The following is a 23129-nucleotide window of genomic DNA, read 5'->3' as shown; positions in this document are numbered from 1 at the left end:
AAATGTTTGTGAATTGTGTGGACAGTCGGAGCTGTGCATCCCAATAGTGCAAATGAAATGTTGCCTGTCTGTTATGCCTGGCCCATCTCTATCAATCAATACAGCTCGCCTTGCTTTGCCAACTATTTTAGAACAGACTATAGCCAGGTGGCTGACAGGTATCGTTAGCAGTGATCAAAGACAACAGGTGAGTCTCTTTGTCCTGTCATCACAACTTCAGTTTACGTCAACTCACAGTAAATAGTGGTGGTGATTTGACAGGGCTAGACCACTAGACCACTAGACCTATGTGTGACTGTATGGTATATGGATACTGTTGTCTGCTGTGTATCAAGGACGAGGTCTGTATGACAGGTAGGGACCCGTCACCATTATTGCTGATTTTAAACTACTTGAAATGAACACTGGTATGTTTGCTAGCTCAGGGTGAAATGTCCATGTTGATGTAGGTATGCCTGCCTCACATCGTGCTGTCTATATATGACATGTCCATGTTGGTGTAGGTATGCCTGCCTCACATCGTGCTGTCTATATATGACATGTCCATGTTGGTGTAGGTGTGCCTGCCTCACATCGTGCTCTCTATATATGACATGTCCATGTTGATGTAGGTATGCCTGCCTCACATCGTGCTGTCTATATATGACATGTCCATGTTGGTGTAGGTATGTCTGCCTCACATCGTGCTGTCTATATATGACATGTCCATGTTGGTGTAGGTATGCCTGCCTCACGTTTTGCTCTCTATATATGACATGTCCATGTTGATCTTACTGTGAAAGTGTGCCCAGTGAATAAATGCTGATCTGACTGTGACAGTGTGCCCAGTGTATAAATGTTGATCTGACTGTGACAGTGTGCCCAGTGAATTAATGCTGGTCGGACTGTGACAGTGTGCCCAGTGTATAAATGCTGATCTGACTGTGACAGTGTGCCCAGTGTATAAATGCTGATCTGACTGTGACATTGTGCCCAGTGTATAAATGCTGATCTGACTGTGGTGACAGTGTGCCCAGTGAATAAATGCTGATCTGATTGTCACATAGTGCCCAGTGTATAAATGTTGATCTGACTGTGACAGTGCGCCCAATGTATAATTGTTGGTCTGACTGTGACATTGTGCCCAGTGAATAAATGCTGATCTGACTCTGACATTGTGCCCAGTGTATAAATATTGATCTGACTGTGACAGTGTGCCCAGTGTATAAATGTTGATCTTACTGTGACAGTGTGCCCAGTGTATAAATGCTGATCTGACTGTGACAGTGTGCCCAGTGAATAAATGCTGGTCTGATTGTCACATAGTGCCCAGTGTATAAATGCTGATCTGACTGTGACAGTGTGCCCAGTGTATAAATGTTGATCTGCCTGTGACAGCGTGCCCAGTGAATAAATGTTGATCTTACTGTGACATTGTGCCCAGTGAATTAATGCTGATCTGACTGTGACATTGTGCCCAGTGTATAAATATTGATCTAACTGTGCCCTAATTGTGCCTAGTGTATAAATGCTGTTTGTGGTGTATTTGGTGAGCTGTCTGTGATGTATGTGATGAGCTGTCTGTTGTGTATTTGGTGAGCTGTCTGTGATGTATGTGGTAAGCTGTCTGTTGTGTATTCGGTGAGCTGTCTGTGGTGTATGTGATGAGCTGTCTGTGATGTATGTGGTGAGCTGTCCGTGGTGTATATGGTAAGCTGTCTGTGGTGTATGTGGTTAGCTGTCTGTGGTGTATGTGGTTAGCTGTCTGTGGTGTATGTGGTGAGCTGTCCGTGATGTATATGGTAAGCTGTCTGTGATGTATATGGTAAGCTGTCTGTGGCGTATGTGGTGAGCTGTCTGTGATGTATATGGTAAGCTGTCTGTGATGTATATGGTAAGCTGTCTGTGGCGTATGTGGTGAGCTGTCTGTGGTGTATGTGGTGAGCTGTCTGTGATGTATATGGTGAGCTGTCTGTGGTGTATGTGGTGAGCTGTCTGTGGTTTATGTGGTGAGCTGTCTGTGATGTATATGGTGAGCTGTCTGTGGTGTATGTGGTGAGCTGTCTGTGGTTTATGTGGTGAGCTGTTTGTGGTGTATGTGGTGAGCTGTCCTTGGTGTATATGGTAAGCTGTCTGTGGTGTATGTGGTTAGCTATCTGTGGTGTATGTGGTGAGCTGTCTGTGGTGTATGTGGTTAGCTGTCTGTGGTGTATGTGGTGAGCTGTCTGTGGCGTATGTGGTAAGCTGTCTGTGGCGTATGTGGTGAGCTGTCCGTGGTGTATGTGGTGAGCTGTCCGTGGTGTATGTGGTGAGCTGTCTGTGGTTTATGTGGTGAGCTGTTTGGTGTATGTGGTGAGCTGTCCGTGGTGTATGTGGTGAGCTGTCCGTGGTGTATGTGGTGAGCTGTCTGTGGTTTATGTGGTGAGCTGTCTGTGGTGTATGTGGTAAGTTGTCCGTGGTGTATGTGGTGAGCTGTCTGTGATGTATATGGTAAGCTGTCTGTGGTGTATGTGGTGAGCTGTCTGTGATGTATATGGTGAGCTGTCTGTGGTGTATGTGGTGAGCTGTCTGTGGTTTATGTGGTGAGCTGTCTGTGGTGTATGTGGTGAGCTGTCTGTGATGTATATGGTGAGCTGTCTGTGGTGTATGTGGTGAGCTGTCTGTGGTTTATGTGGTGAGCTGTCTGTGATGTATATGGTGAGCTGTCTGTGGTGTATGTGGTGAGCTGTCTGTGGTTTATGTGGTGAGCTGTTTGTGGTGTATGTGGTGAGCTGTCCTTGGTGTATATGGTGAGCTGTCTGTGATGTATATGGTGAGCTGTCTGTGGTGTATGTGGTGAGCTGTCTGTGGTTTATGTGGTGAGCTGTCTGTGATGTATATGGTGAGCTGTCTGTGGTGTATGTGGTGAGCTGTCTGTGGTTTATGTGGTGAGCTGTCTGTGGTGTATGTGGTGAGCTGTCTGTGATGTATATGGTGAGCTGTCTGTGGTGTATGTGGTGAGCTGTCTGTGGTTTATGTGGTGAGCTGTTTGTGGTGTATGTGGTGAGCTGTCCGTGATGTATATGGTAAGCTGTCTGTGGTGTATGTGGTTAGCTGTCTGTGGCGTATGTGGTGAGCTGTCCGTGGTGTATGTGGTGAGCTGTCCGTGGTGTATGTGGTGAGCTGTCTGTGGTGTATGTGGTGAGCTGTTTGTGGTGTATGTGGTGAGCTGTCTGTGATGTATATGGTAAGCTGTCTGTGGTGTATGTGGTTAGCTATCTGTGGTGTATTTGGTGAGCTGTCTGTGATGTATATGGTAAGCTGTCTGTGATGTATGTGGTGAGCTGTCTGTGATGTATATGGTAAGCTGTCAGTGGTGTATGTGGTGAGCTGTCTGTGGTGTATGTGGTGAGCTGTCTGTGATGTATATGGTAAGCTGTCCGTGGTGTATGTGGTGAGCTGTCTGTGGCGTATGTGGTGAGCTGTCTGTGGCGTATGTGGTGAGCTGTCCGTGGTGTATGTGGTGAGCTGTCCGTGGTGTATGTGGTGAGCTGTCTGTGGTTTATGTGGTGAGCTGTTTGTGGTGTATGTGGTGAGCTGTCCGTGATGTATATGGTAAGCTGTCTGTGGTGTATGTGGTTAGCTATCTGTGGCGTATGTGGTGAGCTGTCTGTGATGTATGTGGTGAGCTGTCTGTGGTGTATGTGGTGAGCTGTCTGTGATGTATGTGGTAAGCTGTCTGTGGTGTATGTGGTTAGCTATCTGTGGCGTATGTGGTGAGCTGTCTGTGGCGTATGTGGTGAGCTGTCTGTGGTGTATGTGGTGAGCTGTCTGTGGCGTATGTGGTGAGCTGTCTGTGATGTATGTGGTGAGCTGTCCGTGATGTATGTGGAGAGCATACTGTGGTGTATGTGGTGAGCTGTCTGTGGTTTATGTGGTGAGCTGTCTGTGATGTATGTGGAGAGCATACTGTGGTGTATGTGGTGAGCTGTTTGTGGTGTATGTGGTGAGCTGTCTGTGATGTATATGGTAAGCTGTCTGTGGTGTATGTGGTTAGCTATCTGTGGTGTATTTGGTGAGCTGTCTGTGATGTATATGGTAAGCTGTCTGTGATGTATGTGGTGAGCTGTCTGTGATGTATATGGTAAGCTGTCTGTGGTGTATGTGGTGAGCTGTCCGTGGTGTATGTGGTGAGCTGTCCGTGGTGTATGTGGTGAGCTGTCTGTGGTTTATGTGGTGAGCTGTCTGTGGCGTATGTGGTGAGCTGTCCGTGGTGTATGTGGAGAGCATACTGTGGTGTATGTGGTGAGCTGTCCGTGGTGTATGTGGTGAGCTGTCTGTGGTGTATGTGGTGAGCTGTTTGTGGTTTATGTGGTGAGCTGTCTGTGGTGTATGTGGTGAGCTGTTTGTGATGTATGTGGAGAGCATACTGTGGTGTATGTGGTGAGCTGTCTGTGGTTTATGTGGTGAGCTGTCTGTGATGTATGTGGAGAGCATACTGTGGTGTATGTGGTGAGCTGTCTGTGGTGTATGTGGTGAGCTGTCTGTGGTGTCTGTGGTGAGCTGTCTGTGATGTATGTGGTGAGCTGTCTGTGATGTATGTGGTGAGCTGTCTGTGGTGAGCTGTCTGTGGTGTATGTGTGGCCACGCTGACCAGGGAGCAACGTATGTTAATTACATGGGCCGGCTTCTACAGCTGCAATGCCACAGTCAGTGTGTGACTGTCAATAGGTGTAGGACAGGAAGCAGTGAGACCCAACACCCAGCTCACCTTTCCCCACCTTCACACACAGATGAGCATCTGTCTTCCATGTACAGGTGAGCAAGGAGTTGAGTGGCATTCTTCTTTCCTTTGCCTTGAATATATTATGTCAAAGACATGAAAAGATGCAGAGCTCAGGTTTGCAGTGTGATAATCCACCATGATGTTTTGCCCTGACAAAAGCGGGGTGAACAGTGTGGATGTGGTGTGTCTGACAGAGGGACCCACAGCCTCAGTATTCTGTTCAGCTGCTTCTATTGCATCATTTGTCTTCTGTCAGAGCTAGTGAGTATTTATAAGTGATACACTGGGAACCATTCAGGTATACATGGATACACTCTATCCTTCTTCAGAGTACATGTACCGATGTGTTCCTACATGATGTGTGGAGTTACCAACGCTTTTCATTACAGTCTTTACCAGCTGTCATCTTGACTTGGAGTGATTCTCTATGCTGATGTGCAAGTCATCTTGACTTAGTAATTCTCCATCAATGTAGACTTGTGATAACAGTCATCTTGACTTAGTAATTCTCCATCAATGTAGGCTTGTGATAACAGTCATCTTGACTTAGTAATTCTCCATCAATGTAGGCTTGTGATAACAGTCATCTTGACTTAGTAATTCTCCATCAATGTAGACTTGTGATAACAGTCATCTTGACTAAGTAATTCTCCATCAATGTAGACTTGTGAAAACAGTCATCTTGACTTAGTAATTCTCCATCAATGTAGACTTGTGATAACAATCATCTTGACTTAGTAATTCTCCATCAATGTAGACTTGTGATAACAGTCATCTTGACTAAGTAATTCTCCATCAATGTAGACTTGTGATAACAGTCATCTTGACTTAGTAATTCTCCATCAATGTAGACTTGTGATAACAATCATCTTGACTTAGTAATTCTCCATCAATGTAGACTTGTGATAACAGTCATCTTGACTAAGTAATTCTCCATCAATGTAGACTTGTGATAACAGTCATCTTGACTTAGTAATTCTCCATCAATGTAGACTTGTGATAACAGTCATCTTGACTTAGTAATTCTCCATCAATGTAGACTTGTGATAACAATCATCTTGACTTAGTAATTCTCCATCAATGTAGACTTGTGATAACAGTCATCTTTACTTAGTAATTCTCCATCAATGTAGGCTTGTGATAACAGTCATCTTGACTTAGTAATTCTCCATCAATGTAGACTTGTGATAACAGTCATCTTGACTTAGTAATTCTCCATCAATGTAGACTTGTGATAACAGTCATCTTGACTTAGTAATTCTCCATCAATGTAGGCTTGTGATAACAGTCATCTTGACTTAGTAATTCTCCATCAATGTAGGCTTGTGATAACAGTCATCTTGACTTAGTAATTCTCCATCAATGTAGACTTGTGATAACAGTCATCTTGACTAAGTAATTCTCCATCAATGTAGACTTGTGATAACAGTCATCTTGACTTAGTAATTCTCCATCAATGTAGACTTGTGATAACAATCATCTTGACTTAGTAATTCTCCATCAATGTAGACTTGTGATAACAGTCATCTTGACTAAGTAATTCTCCATCAATGTAGACTTGTGATAACAGTCATCTTGACTTAGTAATTCTCCATCAATGTAGACTTGTGATAACAATCATCTTGACTTAGTAATTCTCCATCAATGTAGACTTGTGATAACAGTCATCTTGACTAAGTAATTCTCCATCAATGTAGACTTGTGATAACAGTCATCTTGACTTAGTAATTCTCCATCAATGTAGACTTGTGATAACAGTCATCTTGACTTAGTAATTCTCCGTCAATGTAGACTTGTGATAACAATCATCTTGACTTAGTAATTCTCCATCAATGTAGACTTGTGATAACAGTCATCTTTACTTAGTAATTCTCCATCAATGTAGGCTTGTGATAACAGTCATCTTGACTTAGTAATTCTCCATCAATGTAGACTTGTGATAACAGTCATCTTGACTTAGTAATTCTCCATCAATGTAGACTTGTGATAACAATCATCTTTACTTAGTAATTCTCCATCAATGTAGACTTGTGATAACAGTCATCTTTACTTAGTAATTCTCCATCAATGTAGACTTGTGATAACAATCATCTTTACTTAGTAATTCTCCATCAATGTAGACTTGTGATAACAATCATCTTGACTTAGTAATTCTCCATCAATGTAGACTTGTGATAACAGTCATCTTTACTTAGTAATTCTCCATCAATGTAGACTTGTGATAACAGTCATCTTTACTTAGTAATTCTCCATCAATGTAGGCTTGTGATAACAGTCATCTTGACTTAGTAATTCTCCATCAATGTAGACTTGTGATAACAGTCATCTTGACTAAGTAATTCTCCATCAATGTAGACTTGTGATAACAGTCATCTTGACTTAGTAATTCTCCATCAATGTAGACTTGTGATAACAATCATCTTGACTTAGTAATTCTCCATCAATGTAGACTTGTGATAACAGTCATCTTGACTAAGTAATTCTCCATCAATGTAGACTTGTGATAACAGTCATCTTGACTTAGTAATTCTCCATCAATGTAGACTTGTGATAACAATCATCTTGACTTAGTAATTCTCCATCAATGTAGACTTGTGATAACAGTCATCTTGACTAAGTAATTCTCCATCAATGTAGACTTGTGATAACAGTCATCTTGACTTAGTAATTCTCCATCAATGTAGACTTGTGATAACAGTCATCTTGACTTAGTAATTCTCCATCAATGTAGACTTGTGATAACAATCATCTTGACTTAGTAATTCTCCATCAATGTAGACTTGTGATAACAGTCATCTTTACTTAGTAATTCTCCATCAATGTAGGCTTGTGATAACAGTCATCTTGACTTAGTAATTCTCCATCAATGTAGACTTGTGATAACAGTCATCTTGACTTAGTAATTCTCCATCAATGTAGACTTGTGATAACAGTCATCTTGACTTAGTAATTCTCCATCAATGTAGACTTGTGATAACAATCATCTTGACTTAGTAATTCTCCATCAATGTAGACTTGTGATAACAGTCATCTTGACTTAGTAATTCTCCATCAATGTAGACTTGTGATAACAGTCATCTTGACTTAGTAATTCTCCATCAATGTAGGCTTGTGATAACAGTCATCTTGACTTAGTAATTCTCCATCAATGTAGACTTGTGATAACAGTCATCTTTACTTAGTAATTCTCCATCAATGTAGACTTGTGATAACAGTCATCTTTACTTAGTAATTCTCCATCAATGTAGGCTTGTGATAACAGTCATCTTGACTTAGTAATTCTCCATCAATGTAGACTTGTGATAACAGTCATCTTGACTAAGTAATTCTCCATCAATGTAGACTTGTGATAACAGTCATCTTGACTTAGTAATTCTCCATCAATGTAGACTTGTGATAACAATCATCTTGACTTAGTAATTCTCCATCAATGTAGACTTGTGATAACAGTCATCTTGACTAAGTAATTCTCCATCAATGTAGACTTGTGATAACAGTCATCTTGACTTAGTAATTCTCCATCAATGTAGACTTGTGATAACAATCATCTTGACTTAGTAATTCTCCATCAATGTAGACTTGTGATAACAGTCATCTTGACTAAGTAATTCTCCATCAATGTAGACTTGTGATAACAGTCATCTTGACTTAGTAATTCTCCATCAATGTAGACTTGTGATAACAGTCATCTTGACTTAGTAATTCTCCATCAATGTAGACTTGTGATAACAATCATCTTGACTTAGTAATTCTCCATCAATGTAGACTTGTGATAACAGTCATCTTGACTTAGTAATTCTCCATCAATGTAGACTTGTGATAACAGTCATCTTGACTTAGTAATTCTCCATCAATGTAGGCTTGTGATAACAGTCATCTTGACTTAGTAATTCTCCATCAATGTAGGCTTGTGATAACAGTCATCTTGACTTAGTAATTCTCCATCAATGTAGACTTGTGATAACAGTCATCTTGACTAAGTAATTCTCCATCAATGTAGACTTGTGATAACAGTCATCTTGACTTAGTAATTCTCCATCAATGTAGACTTGTGATAACAGTCATCTTGACTTAGTAATTCTCCATCAATGTAGACTTGTGATAACAGTCATCTTGACTTAGTAATTCTCCATCAATGTAGACTTGTGATAACAATCATCTTGACTTAGTAATTCTCCATCAATGTAGACTTGTGATAACAGTCATCTTGACTAAGTAATTCTCCATCAATGTAGACTTGTGATAACAGTCATCTTGACTTAGTAATTCTCCATCAATGTAGACTTGTGATAACAATCATCTTGACTTAGTAATTCTCCATCAATGTAGACTTGTGATAACAGTCATCTTGACTAAGTAATTCTCCATCAATGTAGACTTGTGATAACAGTCATCTTGACTTAGTAATTCTCCATCAATGTAGACTTGTGATAACAGTCATCTTGACTTAGTAATTCTCCATCAATGTAGACTTGTGATAACAATCATCTTGACTTAGTAATTCTCCATCAATGTAGACTTGTGATAACAGTCATCTTTACTTAGTAATTCTCCATCAATGTAGGCTTGTGATAACAGTCATCTTTACTTAGTAATTCTCCATCAATGTAGACTTGTGATAACAATCATCTTTACTTAGTAATTCTCCATCAATGTAGACTTGTGATAACAGTCATCTTTACTTAGTAATTCTCCATCAATGTAGACTTGTGATAACAGTCATCTTGACTTAGTAATTCTCCATCAATGTAGACTTGTGATAACAATCATCTTTACTTAGTAATTCTCCATCAATGTAGATTTGTGATAACAATCATCTTGACTTAGTAATTCTCCATCAATGTAGACTTGTGATAACAGTCATCTTGACTTAGTAATTCTCCATCAATGTAGACTTGTGATAACAGTCATCTTGACTTAGTAATTCTCCATCAATGTAGACTTGTGATAACAATCATCTTGACTTAGTAATTCTCCATCAATGTAGACTTGTGATAACAGTCATCTTTACTTAGTAATTCTCCATCAATGTAGGCTTGTGATAACAGTCATCTTGACTTAGTAATTCTCCATCAATGTAGACTTGTGATAACAGTCATCTTGACTTAGTAATTCTCCATCAATGTAGACTTGTGATAACAATCATCTTTACTTAGTAATTCTCCATCAATGTAGACTTGTGATAACAGTCATCTTTACTTAGTAATTCTCCATCAATGTAGACTTGTGATAACAGTCATCTTTACTTAGTAATTCTCCATCAATGTAGACTTGTGATAACAATCATCTTTACTTAGTAATTCTCCATCAATGTAGACTTGTGATAACAATCATCTTTACTTAGTAATTCTCCATCAATGTAGACTTGTGATAACAGTCATCTTTACTTAGTAATTCTCCATCAATGTAGACTTGTGATAACAGTCATCTTTACTTAGTAATTCTCCATCAATGTAGACTTGTGATAACAGTCATCTTTACTTAGTAATTCTCCATCAATGTAGACTTGTGATAACAGTCATCTTTACTTAGTAATTCTCCATCAATGTAGACTTGTGATAACAGTCATCTTGACTTAGTAATTCTCCATCAATGTAGACTTGTGATAACAGTCATCTTTACTTAGTAATTCTCCATCAATGTAGACTTGTGATAACAGTCATCTTGACTTAGTAATTCTCCATAAATGTAGATTTGTGAAAACTTTCACCTTGACTTAGTAATTCAATGTAGGCTTTTGAAAACAGTCATTTTGACTTAGTAATTCTCCATCAATGTAGATTTGTGATAACAATCATCTTGACTTAGTAATTCTCCATCAATGTAGACTTGTGATAACAGTCATCTTGACTTAGTAATTCTCCATCAATGTAGATTTGTGATAACAATCATCTTTACTTAGTAATTCTCCATCAATGTAGACTTGTGATAACAATCATCTTTACTTAGTAATTCTCCATCAATGTAGAATTGTGATAACAATCATCTTTACTTAGTAATTCTCCATCAATGTAGACTTGTGATAACAGTCATCTTGACTTAGTAATTCTCCATCAATGTAGACTTGTGATAACAGTCATCTTTACTTAGTAATTCTCCATCAATGTAGACTTGTGATAACAGTCATCTTGACTTAGTAATTCTCCATCAATGTAGGCTTGTGATAACAGTCATCTTGACTTAGTAATTCTCCATCAATGTAGACTTGTGATAACAGTCATCTTGACTTAGTAATTCTCCATAAATGTAGATTTGTGAAAACTTTCACCTTGACTTAGTAATTCAATGTAGGCTTTTGAAAACAGTCATTTTGACTTAGTAATTCTCCATCAATGTAGATTTGTGATAACAATCATCTTGACTTAGTAATTCTCCATCAATGTAGACTTGTGATAACAGTCATCTTGACTTAGTAATTCTCCATCAATGTAGACTTGTGATAACAATCATCTTGACTTAGTAATTCTCCATCAATGTAGACTTGTGATAACAGTCATCTTTACTTAGTAATTCTCCATCAATGTAGGCTTGTGATAACAGTCATCTTGACTTAGTAATTCTCCATCAATGTAGACTTGTGATAACAGTCATCTTGACTTAGTAATTCTCCATCAATGTAGACTTGTGATAACAATCATCTTTACTTAGTAATTCTCCATCAATGTAGACTTGTGATAACAGTCATCTTTACTTAGTAATTCTCCATCAATGTAGACTTGTGATAACAGTCATCTTTACTTAGTAATTCTCCATCAATGTAGACTTGTGATAACAATCATCTTTACTTAGTAATTCTCCATCAATGTAGACTTGTGATAACAGTCATCTTTACTTAGTAATTCTCCATCAATGTAGACTTGTGATAACAGTCATCTTTACTTAGTAATTCTCCATCAATGTAGACTTGTGATAACAGTCATCTTTACTTAGTAATTCTCCATCAATGTAGACTTGTGATAACAGTCATCTTTACTTAGTAATTCTCCATCAATGTAGACTTGTGATAACAGTCATCTTTACTTAGTAATTCTCCATCAATGTAGACTTGTGATAACAGTCATCTTGACTTAGTAATTCTCCATCAATGTAGACTTGTGATAACAGTCATCTTTACTTAGTAATTCTCCATCAATGTAGACTTGTGATAACAGTCATCTTTACTTAGTAATTCTCCATCAATGTAGACTTGTGATAACAGTCATCTTTACTTAGTAATTCTCCATCAATGTAGACTTGTGATAACAGTCATCTTTACTTAGTAATTCTCCATCAATGTAGACTTGTGATAACAGTCATCTTTACTTAGTAATTCTCCATCAATGTAGACTTGTGATAACAGTCATCTTTACTTAGTAATTCTCCATCAATGTAGACTTGTGATAACAGTCATCTTTACTTAGTAATTCTCCATCAATGTAGACTTGTGATAACAGTCATCTTGACTTAGTAATTCTCCATCAATGTAGACTTGTGATAACAGTCATCTTTACTTAGTAATTCTCCATCAATGTAGACTTGTGATAACAGTCATCTTGACTAAGTAATTCTCCATCAATGTAGACTTGTGATAACAGTCATCTTGACTTAGTAATTCTCCATCAATGTAGACTTGTGATAACAATCATCTTGACTTAGTAATTCTCCATCAATGTAGACTTGTGATAACAGTCATCTTGACTAAGTAATTCTCCATCAATGCAGACTTGTGATAACAGTCATCTTGACTTAGTAATTCTCCATCAATGTAGACTTGTGATAACAATCATCTTGACTTAGTAATTCTCCATCAATGTAGACTTGTGATAACAGTCATCTTGACTAAGTAATTCTCCATCAATGTAGACTTGTGATAACAGTCATCTTGACTTAGTAATTCTCCATCAATGTAGACTTGTGATAACAGTCATCTTGACTTAGTAATTCTCCATCAATGTAGACTTGTGATAACAATCATCTTGACTTAGTAATTCTCCATCAATGTAGACTTGTGATAACAGTCATCTTTACTTAGTAATTCTCCATCAATGTAGGCTTGTGATAACAGTCATCTTGACTTAGTAATTCTCCATCAATGTAGACTTGTGATAACAGTCATCTTGACTTAGTAATTCTCCATCAATGTAGACTTGTGATAACAGTCATCTTGACTTAGTAATTCTCCATCAATGTAGGCTTGTGATAACAGTCATCTTGACTTAGTAATTCTCCATCAATGTAGGCTTGTGATAACAGTCATCTTGACTTAGTAATTCTCCATCAATGTAGACTTGTGATAACAGTCATCTTGACTAAGTAATTCTCCATCAATGTAGACTTGTGATAACAGTCATCTTGACTTAGTAATTCTCCATCAATGTAGACTTGTGATAACAGTCATCTTGACTTAGTAATTCTCCATCAATGTAGACTTGTGATAACAGTCATCTTGACTTAGTAATTCTCCATCAATGTAGACTTGTGATAACAATCATCTTGACTTAGTAATTCTCCATCAATGTAGACTTGTGATAACAGTCATCTTGACTAAGTAATTCTCCATCAATGTAGACTTGTGATAACAGTCATCTTGACTTAGTAATTCTCCATCAATGTAGACTTGTGATAACAATCATCTTGACTTAGTAATTCTCCATCAATGTAGACTTGTGATAACAGTCATCTTGACTAAGTAATTCTCCATCAATGTAGACTTGTGATAACAGTCATCTTGACTTAGTAATTCTCCATCAATGTAGACTTGTGATAACAGTCATCTTGACTTAGTAATTCTCCATCAATGTAGACTTGTGATAACAATCATCTTGACTTAGTAATTCTCCATCAATGTAGACTTGTGATAACAGTCATCTTTACTTAGTAATTCTCCATCAATGTAGGCTTGTGATAACAGTCATCTTGACTTAGTAATTCTCCATCAATGTAGACTTGTGATAACAATCATCTTTACTTAGTAATTCTCCATCAATGTAGACTTGTGATAACAGTCATCTTTACTTAGTAATTCTCCATCAATGTAGACTTGTGATAACAGTCATCTTTACTTAGTAATTCTCCATCAATGTAGACTTGTGATAACAATCATCTTTACTTAGTAATTCTCCATCAATGTAGATTTGTGATAACAATCATCTTGACTTAGTAATTCTCCATCAATGTAGACTTGTGATAACAGTCATCTTGACTTAGTAATTCTCCATCAATGTAGACTTGTGATAACAGTCATCTTGACTTAGTAATTCTCCATCAATGTAGACTTGTGATAACAATCATCTTGACTTAGTAATTCTCCATCAATGTAGACTTGTGATAACAGTCATCTTTACTTAGTAATTCTCCATCAATGTAGGCTTGTGATAACAGTCATCTTGACTTAGTAATTCTCCATCAATGTAGACTTGTGATAACAGTCATCTTGACTTAGTAATTCTCCATCAATGTAGACTTGTGATAACAATCATCTTTACTTAGTAATTCTCCATCAATGTAGACTTGTGATAACAGTCATCTTTACTTAGTAATTCTCCATCAATGTAGACTTGTGATAACAGTCATCTTTACTTAGTAATTCTCCATCAATGTAGACTTGTGATAACAATCATCTTTACTTAGTAATTCTCCATCAATGTAGACTTGTGATAACAGTCATCTTTACTTAGTAATTCTCCATCAATGTAGACTTGTGATAACAGTCATCTTTACTTAGTAATTCTCCATCAATGTAGACTTGTGATAACAGTCATCTTTACTTAGTAATTCTCCATCAATGTAGACTTGTGATAACAGTCATCTTTACTTAGTAATTCTCCATCAATGTAGACTTGTGATAACAGTCATCTTTACTTAGTAATTCTCCATCAATGTAGACTTGTGATAACAGTCATCTTGACTTAGTAATTCTCCATCAATGTAGACTTGTGATAACAGTCATCTTTACTTAGTAATTCTCCATCAATGTAGACTTGTGATAACAGTCATCTTGACTTAGTAATTCTCCATAAATGTAGATTTGTGAAAACTTTCACCTTGACTTAGTTATTCAATGTAGGCTTTTGAAAACAGTCATTTTGACTTAGTAATTCTCCATCAATGTAGATTTGTGATAACAATCATCTTGACTTAGTAATTCTCCATCAATGTAGACTTGTGATAACAGTCATCTTGACTTAGTAATTCTCCATCAATGTAGATTTGTGATAACAATCATCTTGACTTAGTAATTCTCCATCAATGTAGACTTGTGATAACAATCATCTTTACTTAGTAATTCTCCATCAATGTAGACTTGTGATAACAGTCATCTTTACTTAGTAATTCTCCATCAATGTAGACTTGTGATAACAGTCATCTTGACTTAGTAATTCTCCATCAATGTAGACTTGTGATAACAGTCATCTTTACTTAGTAATTCTCCATCAATGTAGACTTGTGATAACAGTCATCTTGACTTAGTAATTCTCCATAAATGTAGATTTGTGAAAACTTTCACCTTGACTTAGTAATTCAATGTAGGCTTTTGAAAACAGTCATTTTGACTTAGTAATTCTCCATCAATGTAGATTTGTGATAACAATCATCTTGACTTAGTAATTCTCCATCAATGTAGACTTGTGATAACAGTCATCTTGACTTAGTAATTCTCCATCAATGTAGACTTGTGATAACAATCATCTTGACTTAGTAATTCTCCATCAATGTAGACTTGTGATAACAGTCATCTTTACTTAGTAATTCTCCATCAATGTAGGCTTGTGATAACAGTCATCTTGACTTAGTAATTCTCCATCAATGTAGACTTGTGATAACAGTCATCTTGACTTAGTAATTCTCCATCAATGTAGACTTGTGATAACAATCATCTTTACTTAGTAATTCTCCATCAATGTAGACTTGTGATAACAGTCATCTTTACTTAGTAATTCTCCATCAATGTAGACTTGTGATAACAGTCATCTTTACTTAGTAATTCTCCATCAATGTAGACTTGTGATAACAATCATCTTTACTTAGTAATTCTCCATCAATGTAGACTTGTGATAACAGTCATCTTTACTTAGTAATTCTCCATCAATGTAGACTTGTGATAACAGTCATCTTTACTTAGTAATTCTCCATCAATGTAGACTTGTGATAACAGTCATCTTTACTTAGTAATTCTCCATCAATGTAGACTTGTGATAACAGTCATCTTTACTTAGTAATTCTCCATCAATGTAGACTTGTGATAACAGTCATCTTTACTTAGTAATTCTCCATCAATGTAGACTTGTGATAACAGTCATCTTGACTTAGTAATTCTCCATCAATGTAGACTTGTGATAACAGTCATCTTTACTTAGTAATTCTCCATCAATGTAGACTTGTGATAACAGTCATCTTTACTTAGTAATTCTCCATCAATGTAGACTTGTGATAACAGTCATCTTTACTTAGTAATTCTCCATCAATGTAGACTTGTGATAACAGTCATCTTTACTTAGTAATTCTCCATCAATGTAGACTTGTGATAACAGTCATCTTTACTTAGTAATTCTCCATCAATGTAGACTTGTGATAACAGTCATCTTTACTTAGTAATTCTCCATCAATGTAGACTTGTGATAACAGTCATCTTTACTTAGTAATTCTCCATCAATGTAGACTTGTGATAACAGTCATCTTGACTTAGTAATTCTCCATCAATGTAGACTTGTGATAACAGTCATCTTTACTTAGTAATTCTCCATCAATGTAGACTTGTGATAACAGTCATCTTGACTTAGTAATTCTCCATAAATGTAGATTTGTGAAAACTTTCACCTTGACTTAGTAATTCAATGTAGGCTTTTGAAAACAGTCATTTTGACTTAGTAATTCTCCATCAATGTAGATTTGTGATAACAATCATCTTGACTTAGTAATTCTCCATCAATGTAGACTTGTGATAACAGTCATCTTGACTTAGTAATTCTCCATCAATGTAGACTTGTGATAACAGTCATCTTGACTTAGTAATTCTTTATCTGTGTGCATCACCATTTCTACACGACAAGATGTCAGGATAGCTTGCACCTGGTAAATAACAATCTCCCTGATGCTCTTAATCAGCAATACATTGACTGAGCCACATGAATGAAATACATAGTCTCTAGGACACACTAAGGAATGAGTGAAATCATTAGTACTACATGTACTTTGTTTGGTAGCTGTTGTATGTTTCATCCTGTGTTAGACTTTGGAATGAAAGATAAACAATTGTCAGAATTTCAAATATTATTTCTATTCATCATTGCAAGTAATAATATTGCACTTGTGTCGCACAGAATCACCGGTTGATCACAAGATAAAAACATGTATTGGGTGAATCATTTATCTGAATTGTATTAATTTCTTTCTTTTTTTGCATTCATAAATTATAATTAGGTAAATACAGTTAGAATTGTAGATGACTTTGTCTTGTCATATTCATGTGAAAAATTTACTTTAAAAATTACATTGACGGCTTGAATAAGTTTGTTATCTCACAGCCCATGAAAATCTTGGTTAGCATAGGTCTTCAGCAACCAATGCTTGCCATAGAACGCGACTCTGCTTGTCGTAGGGTATCGGGTGGTCAGGCTTGCTTGACTTGGTTGATGCATGTCATTGTACCCCAAATGCGTGGTCCAATGCTCATGATGTCAATCAATGGATTGTCTGGTCCAGATTACTTTATTTACACAGACCGCAGTCATATAGCTGGAATATTGCTGAGTGGGGTGTTAAACAACAAACAAACAAACAAACAAACAAATAAACAAACAAACAAACCATTGTAATCTCACATTTGTTCCAAGCAAATACTTCCCCTGAAGAGAAAAGTGGTAGTTTGTGACTGTGCATTGGACATAGGATAGCATAACCCCCCAAAGCCGTTCCCAATAATGGAGGTTGTGTATTACACTGTGACATATCTTGGTCTCATGCTTCTTAAAGTTTTATATCGATATCAATAAATGGCTTCCTTTGATGTGCTTCCTCCACCTTGCTCCAGTCATACACAGTGAATGCTGCTGCTGTAGCATGCCTGCCCACTAGTACAGCTAACAGGCAGGATGAGCCTCCACACGCCGCCGCAACCGCTGCCGCCGGAATGTGGCTGTATGGCTGATCCCTCCTTGGACACTGGCCAGCACAGCATGCCAACCATATTTTGTGTGTTTCATCTTTTGTTAACACCTGTCTGATTAGTCTTCCCCGACTCCAATTTGCTCTTGTTATTCTTGCAAACAGTTGACATTAAGCTTATTGTGAGGAATTCCATTTTTCCTTGCTACATCAAAATGCAGAGATTTACATGCAGGCAAAGCCTTTGTAACAAGACAATAAGTAGTGCATAAACATTCCAGTTGGGTGTCACATTGATGTCTGGGCCCCTCCTGTTGTCATTGGCTGTAATTGTGGGCAACTAGATATGTAAAACTAGATTCATTAATTGTCAACAAATGTGTATTTTCCATTGAGCTCTGTCATGTGTGTTTCTCTAATATTCTGGAAGAATTATTTGTTACAATATCATCACAATATAGCTATTTTGATTTGAAACTGCTCTAATAAGAAAATCTCAATTTGTTTTTTCAAGTCACAATGATCAAAGATAACTGATCATGACTGTCTCACTAGGAGACTGTAACATGTCTGCTTCTGTGTTAGCATACAGGGCACATGATCTTACTTCACGACTTTCCACCCTGTCTATTCTGATGTTGTGAAGAGATCAACACACCCATGATTTTGTCCTTATGAATTGATTTAGTGTTGAAAGATTCATAGTTTGCCCCATGAGATTGTGGGACAGTAAAGAATTAGCAACGCTGGTATGTGTAGCTGCGACAAATGGCTGTCTGTGACAGCTGTGGACATGAGGACCCAGGATTGTTTTGTCAAAAGGTGTCCTCCCCACTGTACTTCATACTCAGTTCTGGGGGACCATGGGCTTTCCACAAGAAACAAGCTTGTATGGCTGCATGATTATAGCAGAACATTGACACTTTGATGCAATGGAGGGTTGACAGACTGAAGAAATGGGAGAAATGATCCCCACCATCGGGGAATAATGACACCATATCAGTCCCTGTATCTGACCACCCAATCCTCTCATGACCAGCATTGGATACTGGGGACCTGTTTTTACCCAGAATGCTCACAGGGGCATTAGAAAATAACTGATATGTGAACATTTGCAAAACGCGAGGGATGATTTACCCTGAAGACTGCCTCTGTGGTCTAGTGGTAGAGTGTCAGGTGGGGGGTTCGGCCCCCGACCATATCATACCAATAGGCGTTAAAAGATGGTATTTGTTGTTACCCTGCCTGGCGCTCGTAATTAAGGGGCTAAAACAAAGTCTGGTCGTCTCAGAGTTAGTACACTATGTCTGAGTTGGGTATTCATGTTAAACTCTGGCATGGTATCTCAGTGGGCATGCACTATAAAATTGACATTGGTCCATGCTAAGACAAGCAGACACGTGAATGCACATTGCTATATATGTGCAATAATCTTGATCACTGTGTTAAACTCCATTTCATCTCAGCTGTAATGGATGTGATGATTTACCCTGTAGAGCATGTGATGATTTACCCCGTAGAGCATGTGATGATTTACCCTGTAGAGCATGTGATGATTAACCCTGTAGAACATGTGATGATTTACCCTGTAGAGCATCTGATGATTTACCATGTAGATCATTTACCCTGTAGAGCATGTGATGATTTACCCTGTAGAGCATGTGATGATTTACCCTGTAGAGCATGCGATGATTTACCCTGTAGTGCATGTGATGATTTACCCTGTAGAGCATGTGATGATGTACCCTGTAGAGCATGTGATGATGTACCCTGTAGAGCATGCGATGATTTACCCTGTAGAGCATGTGATGATTTACCCTGTAGAGCATGTGATGATGTACCCTGTAGAGCATGTGATGATTTACCCTGTAGAGCATGTGATGATTTACCCTGTAGATGATGTGATGATGTACCCTGTAGAGCATGTGATGATGTACCCTGTAGAGCATGTGATGATGTACCCTGTAGAGCATGTGATGATTTACCCTGTAGAGCATGTGATGATTTACCCTGTAGAGCATGTGATGATGTACCCTGTAGAGCATGTGATGATGTACCCTGTAGAGCATGTTATGATGTACCCTGTAGAGCATGTGATGATTTACCCTGTAGAGCATGTGATGATTTACCCTGTAGAGCATGTGATGATTTACCCTGTAGAGCATGTGATGATTTACCCTGTAGAGCATGTGATGATGCACCCTGTGGAGCATGTGATGATGTACCCTGTAGAGCATGTGATGATTTACCCTGTAGAGCATGTGATGATTTACCATGCAGAGCATGTGATGATTTACCATGTAGAGCATGTGATGATTTACCCTGTAGAGCATCTGATGATTTACCATGTAGATCATTTACCCTGTAGAACATGTGATGATTTACCCTGTAGAGCATGTGATGATTTACCCTGTAGAACATGTGATGATTTACCCTGTAGAGCATGTGATGATTTACCCTGTAGAGCATGTGATGATTTACCCTGTAGATGATGTGATGATTTACCCTGTAGATCATTTACCCTGTAGAACATGTGATGATTTACCCTGTAGAGCATGTGATGATTTACCCTGTAGAGCATGTTATGACCTACCCTGTAGAGCATGTGATGATTTACCCTGTAGATGATGTGATGATTTACCCTGTAGAGCATGTGATGATTTATCCTGTAGAGCATGTTATGACTTACCCTGTAGAGCATGTGATGATTTACCCTGTAGATGATGTGATTATTTACCCTGTAGAACATGTGATGATTTACCCTGTAGAGCATGTGATGATTTACCCTGTAGAGCATGTGATGATTTACCCTGTAGAGCATGTGATGATTTACCCTGTAGAGCATGTGATGATTTACGCTGTAGATGATGTGATGATTTACCCTGTAGATCATTTACCCTGTAGAACATGTGATGATTTACCCTGTAGAGCATGTGATGATTTACCCTGTAGAGCATGTGATGATTTACCCTGTAGATGATGTGATGATTTACCCTGTAGATCATTTGCCCTGTAGAACATGTGATGATTTACCCTGTAGAGCATGTGATGATTTACCCTGTAGATGATGTGATGATTTACCCTGTAGAGGATGTGATCATTTACCCTGTAGAAGCGATACACAGGAAATAGAGGAGAGTTTCTTATCATCCCCTGTGTGACTTCATTATGAAGATTGTTTCTATGACACACCTGCTGATCTGAGCACATACCATGCATTCCAGCAACATCTGTTGTGTCAGGAAAACATTGACATCTCTTATATAGGCCCAGCTGGTGGTTTCATATACTTTGGCCATCACGTGTAAACATGTCCAGGGGAGATAACCAGGTCACATAAAGTAGGGAGTAATTGTGATAGTTTCAGGCCACTCATCCAGGCGACATTGCAATATGTATATATTCTCTGTAGGGGTTGATAAGAGGGATATATTTTTGTCTCAGTCAGTCAGTGTATTTTCATGCTTTCAATGCTTCAAACCTGGGCTTATACCACCTACTTTGTATCTCCCTGTGTAGCCAAAGTTTTCACTGACAAGGATTGAGTCATCAATCCTAATGATATATAATGTTGTACTTTGGTTTAGGGTGGCTGACAATGCAGGTACATGCTACAAGCAGGCAAGGGTTGACATAGCAAGCTTGCCTTGGGATGAGTATCTAGCTGTAAGCAGTATTCAAAACTGAGCAGGAAAGTCAAGGGGTCCTTGTCATAGCCTGAGTATTAAAGGTTTAGATGGTCCCAAGACTGCGTACCTCCTGAGGACGTCTGTAATGTACTATGTGTGGGTGTCTTGTAATGTACTATGTGTGGGTGTCTTGTAATGTACTAGGTGTGGGTGTCTTGTAATGTACTATGTATGGGTGTCTTGTAATGTTCTATGTGTGGGTGTCTTGTAATGTACTATGTGTGGGTGTCTTGTAATGTACTATGTGTGGGTGTCTTGTAATGTACTATGTGTGGGTGTCTTGTAATGTACCATGTGTGGGTGTCTTGTAATGTACCATGTGTGGGTGTCTTGTAATATACTATGTGTGGGTGTCTTATAATTATGTCTCCCCCAGAATGGAGGGAGACATATTGTTTTTGGCACGGTTCCCGTAGGCGTCGGCGTTCCCACCGTTTCCGGACCATAACTCAGAAACCGTTTAATATTTTTTCGCGAAACTTTGTATACACATTAACCCAGCACTGAAGTGGTGCCTTTTGCTATTTAGAGATTTTTGACATTTTTATTTTTTCTCGTTTCCATGGAGATAACTTGAACATAGACTCTGAATGGGGGTAAGCTTGGTTTCCGGACCATAACTCAGAAACCGATTAATATTTTTTCGCGAAACTTTGTATACACATTAACCCAGCACTGAAGTGGTGCCTTTTGCTATTTAGAGATTTTTGACATTTTTATTTTTTCTCGTTTCCATGGAGATAAGTTGAACATAGGCTCTGAATGGGGGTAAGCTTTGTTTCCGGACCATAACTCAGAAACCGTTTAATATTTTTTCGCGAAACTTTGTATACACATTAACCCAGCACTGAAGTGGTGCCTTTTGCTATTTAGAGATTTTTGACATTTTTATTTTTTCCCGTTTCCATGGAGATAAGTTGAACATAGGCTCTGAATGGGGGTAAGCTTTGTTTCCGGACCATAACTCAGAAACCGTTTAATATTTTTTCGCGAAACTTTGTATACACATTAACCCAGCACTGAAGTGGTGCCTTTTGCTATTTAGAGATTTTTGACATTTTTATTTTTTCCCGTTTCCATGGAGATAAGTTGAACATAGGCTCTGAATGGGGGTAAGCTTTGTTTCCGGACCATAACTCAGAAACCGTTTAATATTTTTTCGCGAAACTTTGTATACACATTAACCCAGCACAGAAGTGGTGACTTTTGCTATTTAGAGATTTTTGACATTTTTATTTTTTCCCGTTTCCATGGAGATAAGTTGAACATAGACTCTGAATGGGGGTAAGCTTTGTTTCCTGACCATAACTCAGAAACCATTTAATATTATTTCATGAAGTTGTAACATATTAACCAAGTCCTGAAGTGGTACCCATTAGTTGTTTGAAATTTCTAGGAGTTCTATTTTTGTCTCTGTTATTTAGTAATGGAGGGTGGGAATGAAGAGATGGGGTTTAACGTGAAGTAAACGAATGAATGGGGGTTAGGGGAGTGGGGGGAGACATATGTTTTTACGAGTAAAAACACTTTCTAGTATACTATGTGTGGGTGTCTTGTAATGTTCTATGTGTGGGTGTCTTGTAATGTTCTATGTGTGGGTGTCTTGTAATGTA

The 23129-nt window shown here is 38.1% G+C and overlaps 1 protein-coding gene across 2 annotated transcripts in view; it reads left to right on the top strand.

Moving 5' to 3' along the window:
• Positions 1-23129, top strand: part of LOC124151838 (LIM and calponin homology domains-containing protein 1-like) — a 184468-nt gene that overhangs the window by 67090 nt on the left and 94249 nt on the right. Inside the window, exon 1 of one of the 2 annotated variants that reach the window (XM_046524487.2) lies at positions 194-341. The exons of the other annotated variant lie outside the window; for it this stretch is intronic. Within the exon in view, the coding sequence (XP_046380443.2) occupies positions 288-341 (54 nt within the window). The 5' untranslated portion in view covers positions 194-287. Of the gene's footprint in view, positions 1-193; positions 342-23129 lie in introns of those variants that run through there. 2 annotated transcript variants of the gene reach the window in all.

This window comes from Haliotis rufescens, unplaced genomic scaffold, assembly GCF_023055435.1.
Source record: "Haliotis rufescens isolate VD_foot unplaced genomic scaffold, xgHalRufe1.0.p SCAF_7, whole genome shotgun sequence".
Classification (NCBI taxonomy): domain Eukaryota; kingdom Metazoa; phylum Mollusca; class Gastropoda; order Lepetellida; family Haliotidae; genus Haliotis; species Haliotis rufescens.
This window is presented reverse-complemented; position numbering and strand designations above follow the sequence as displayed.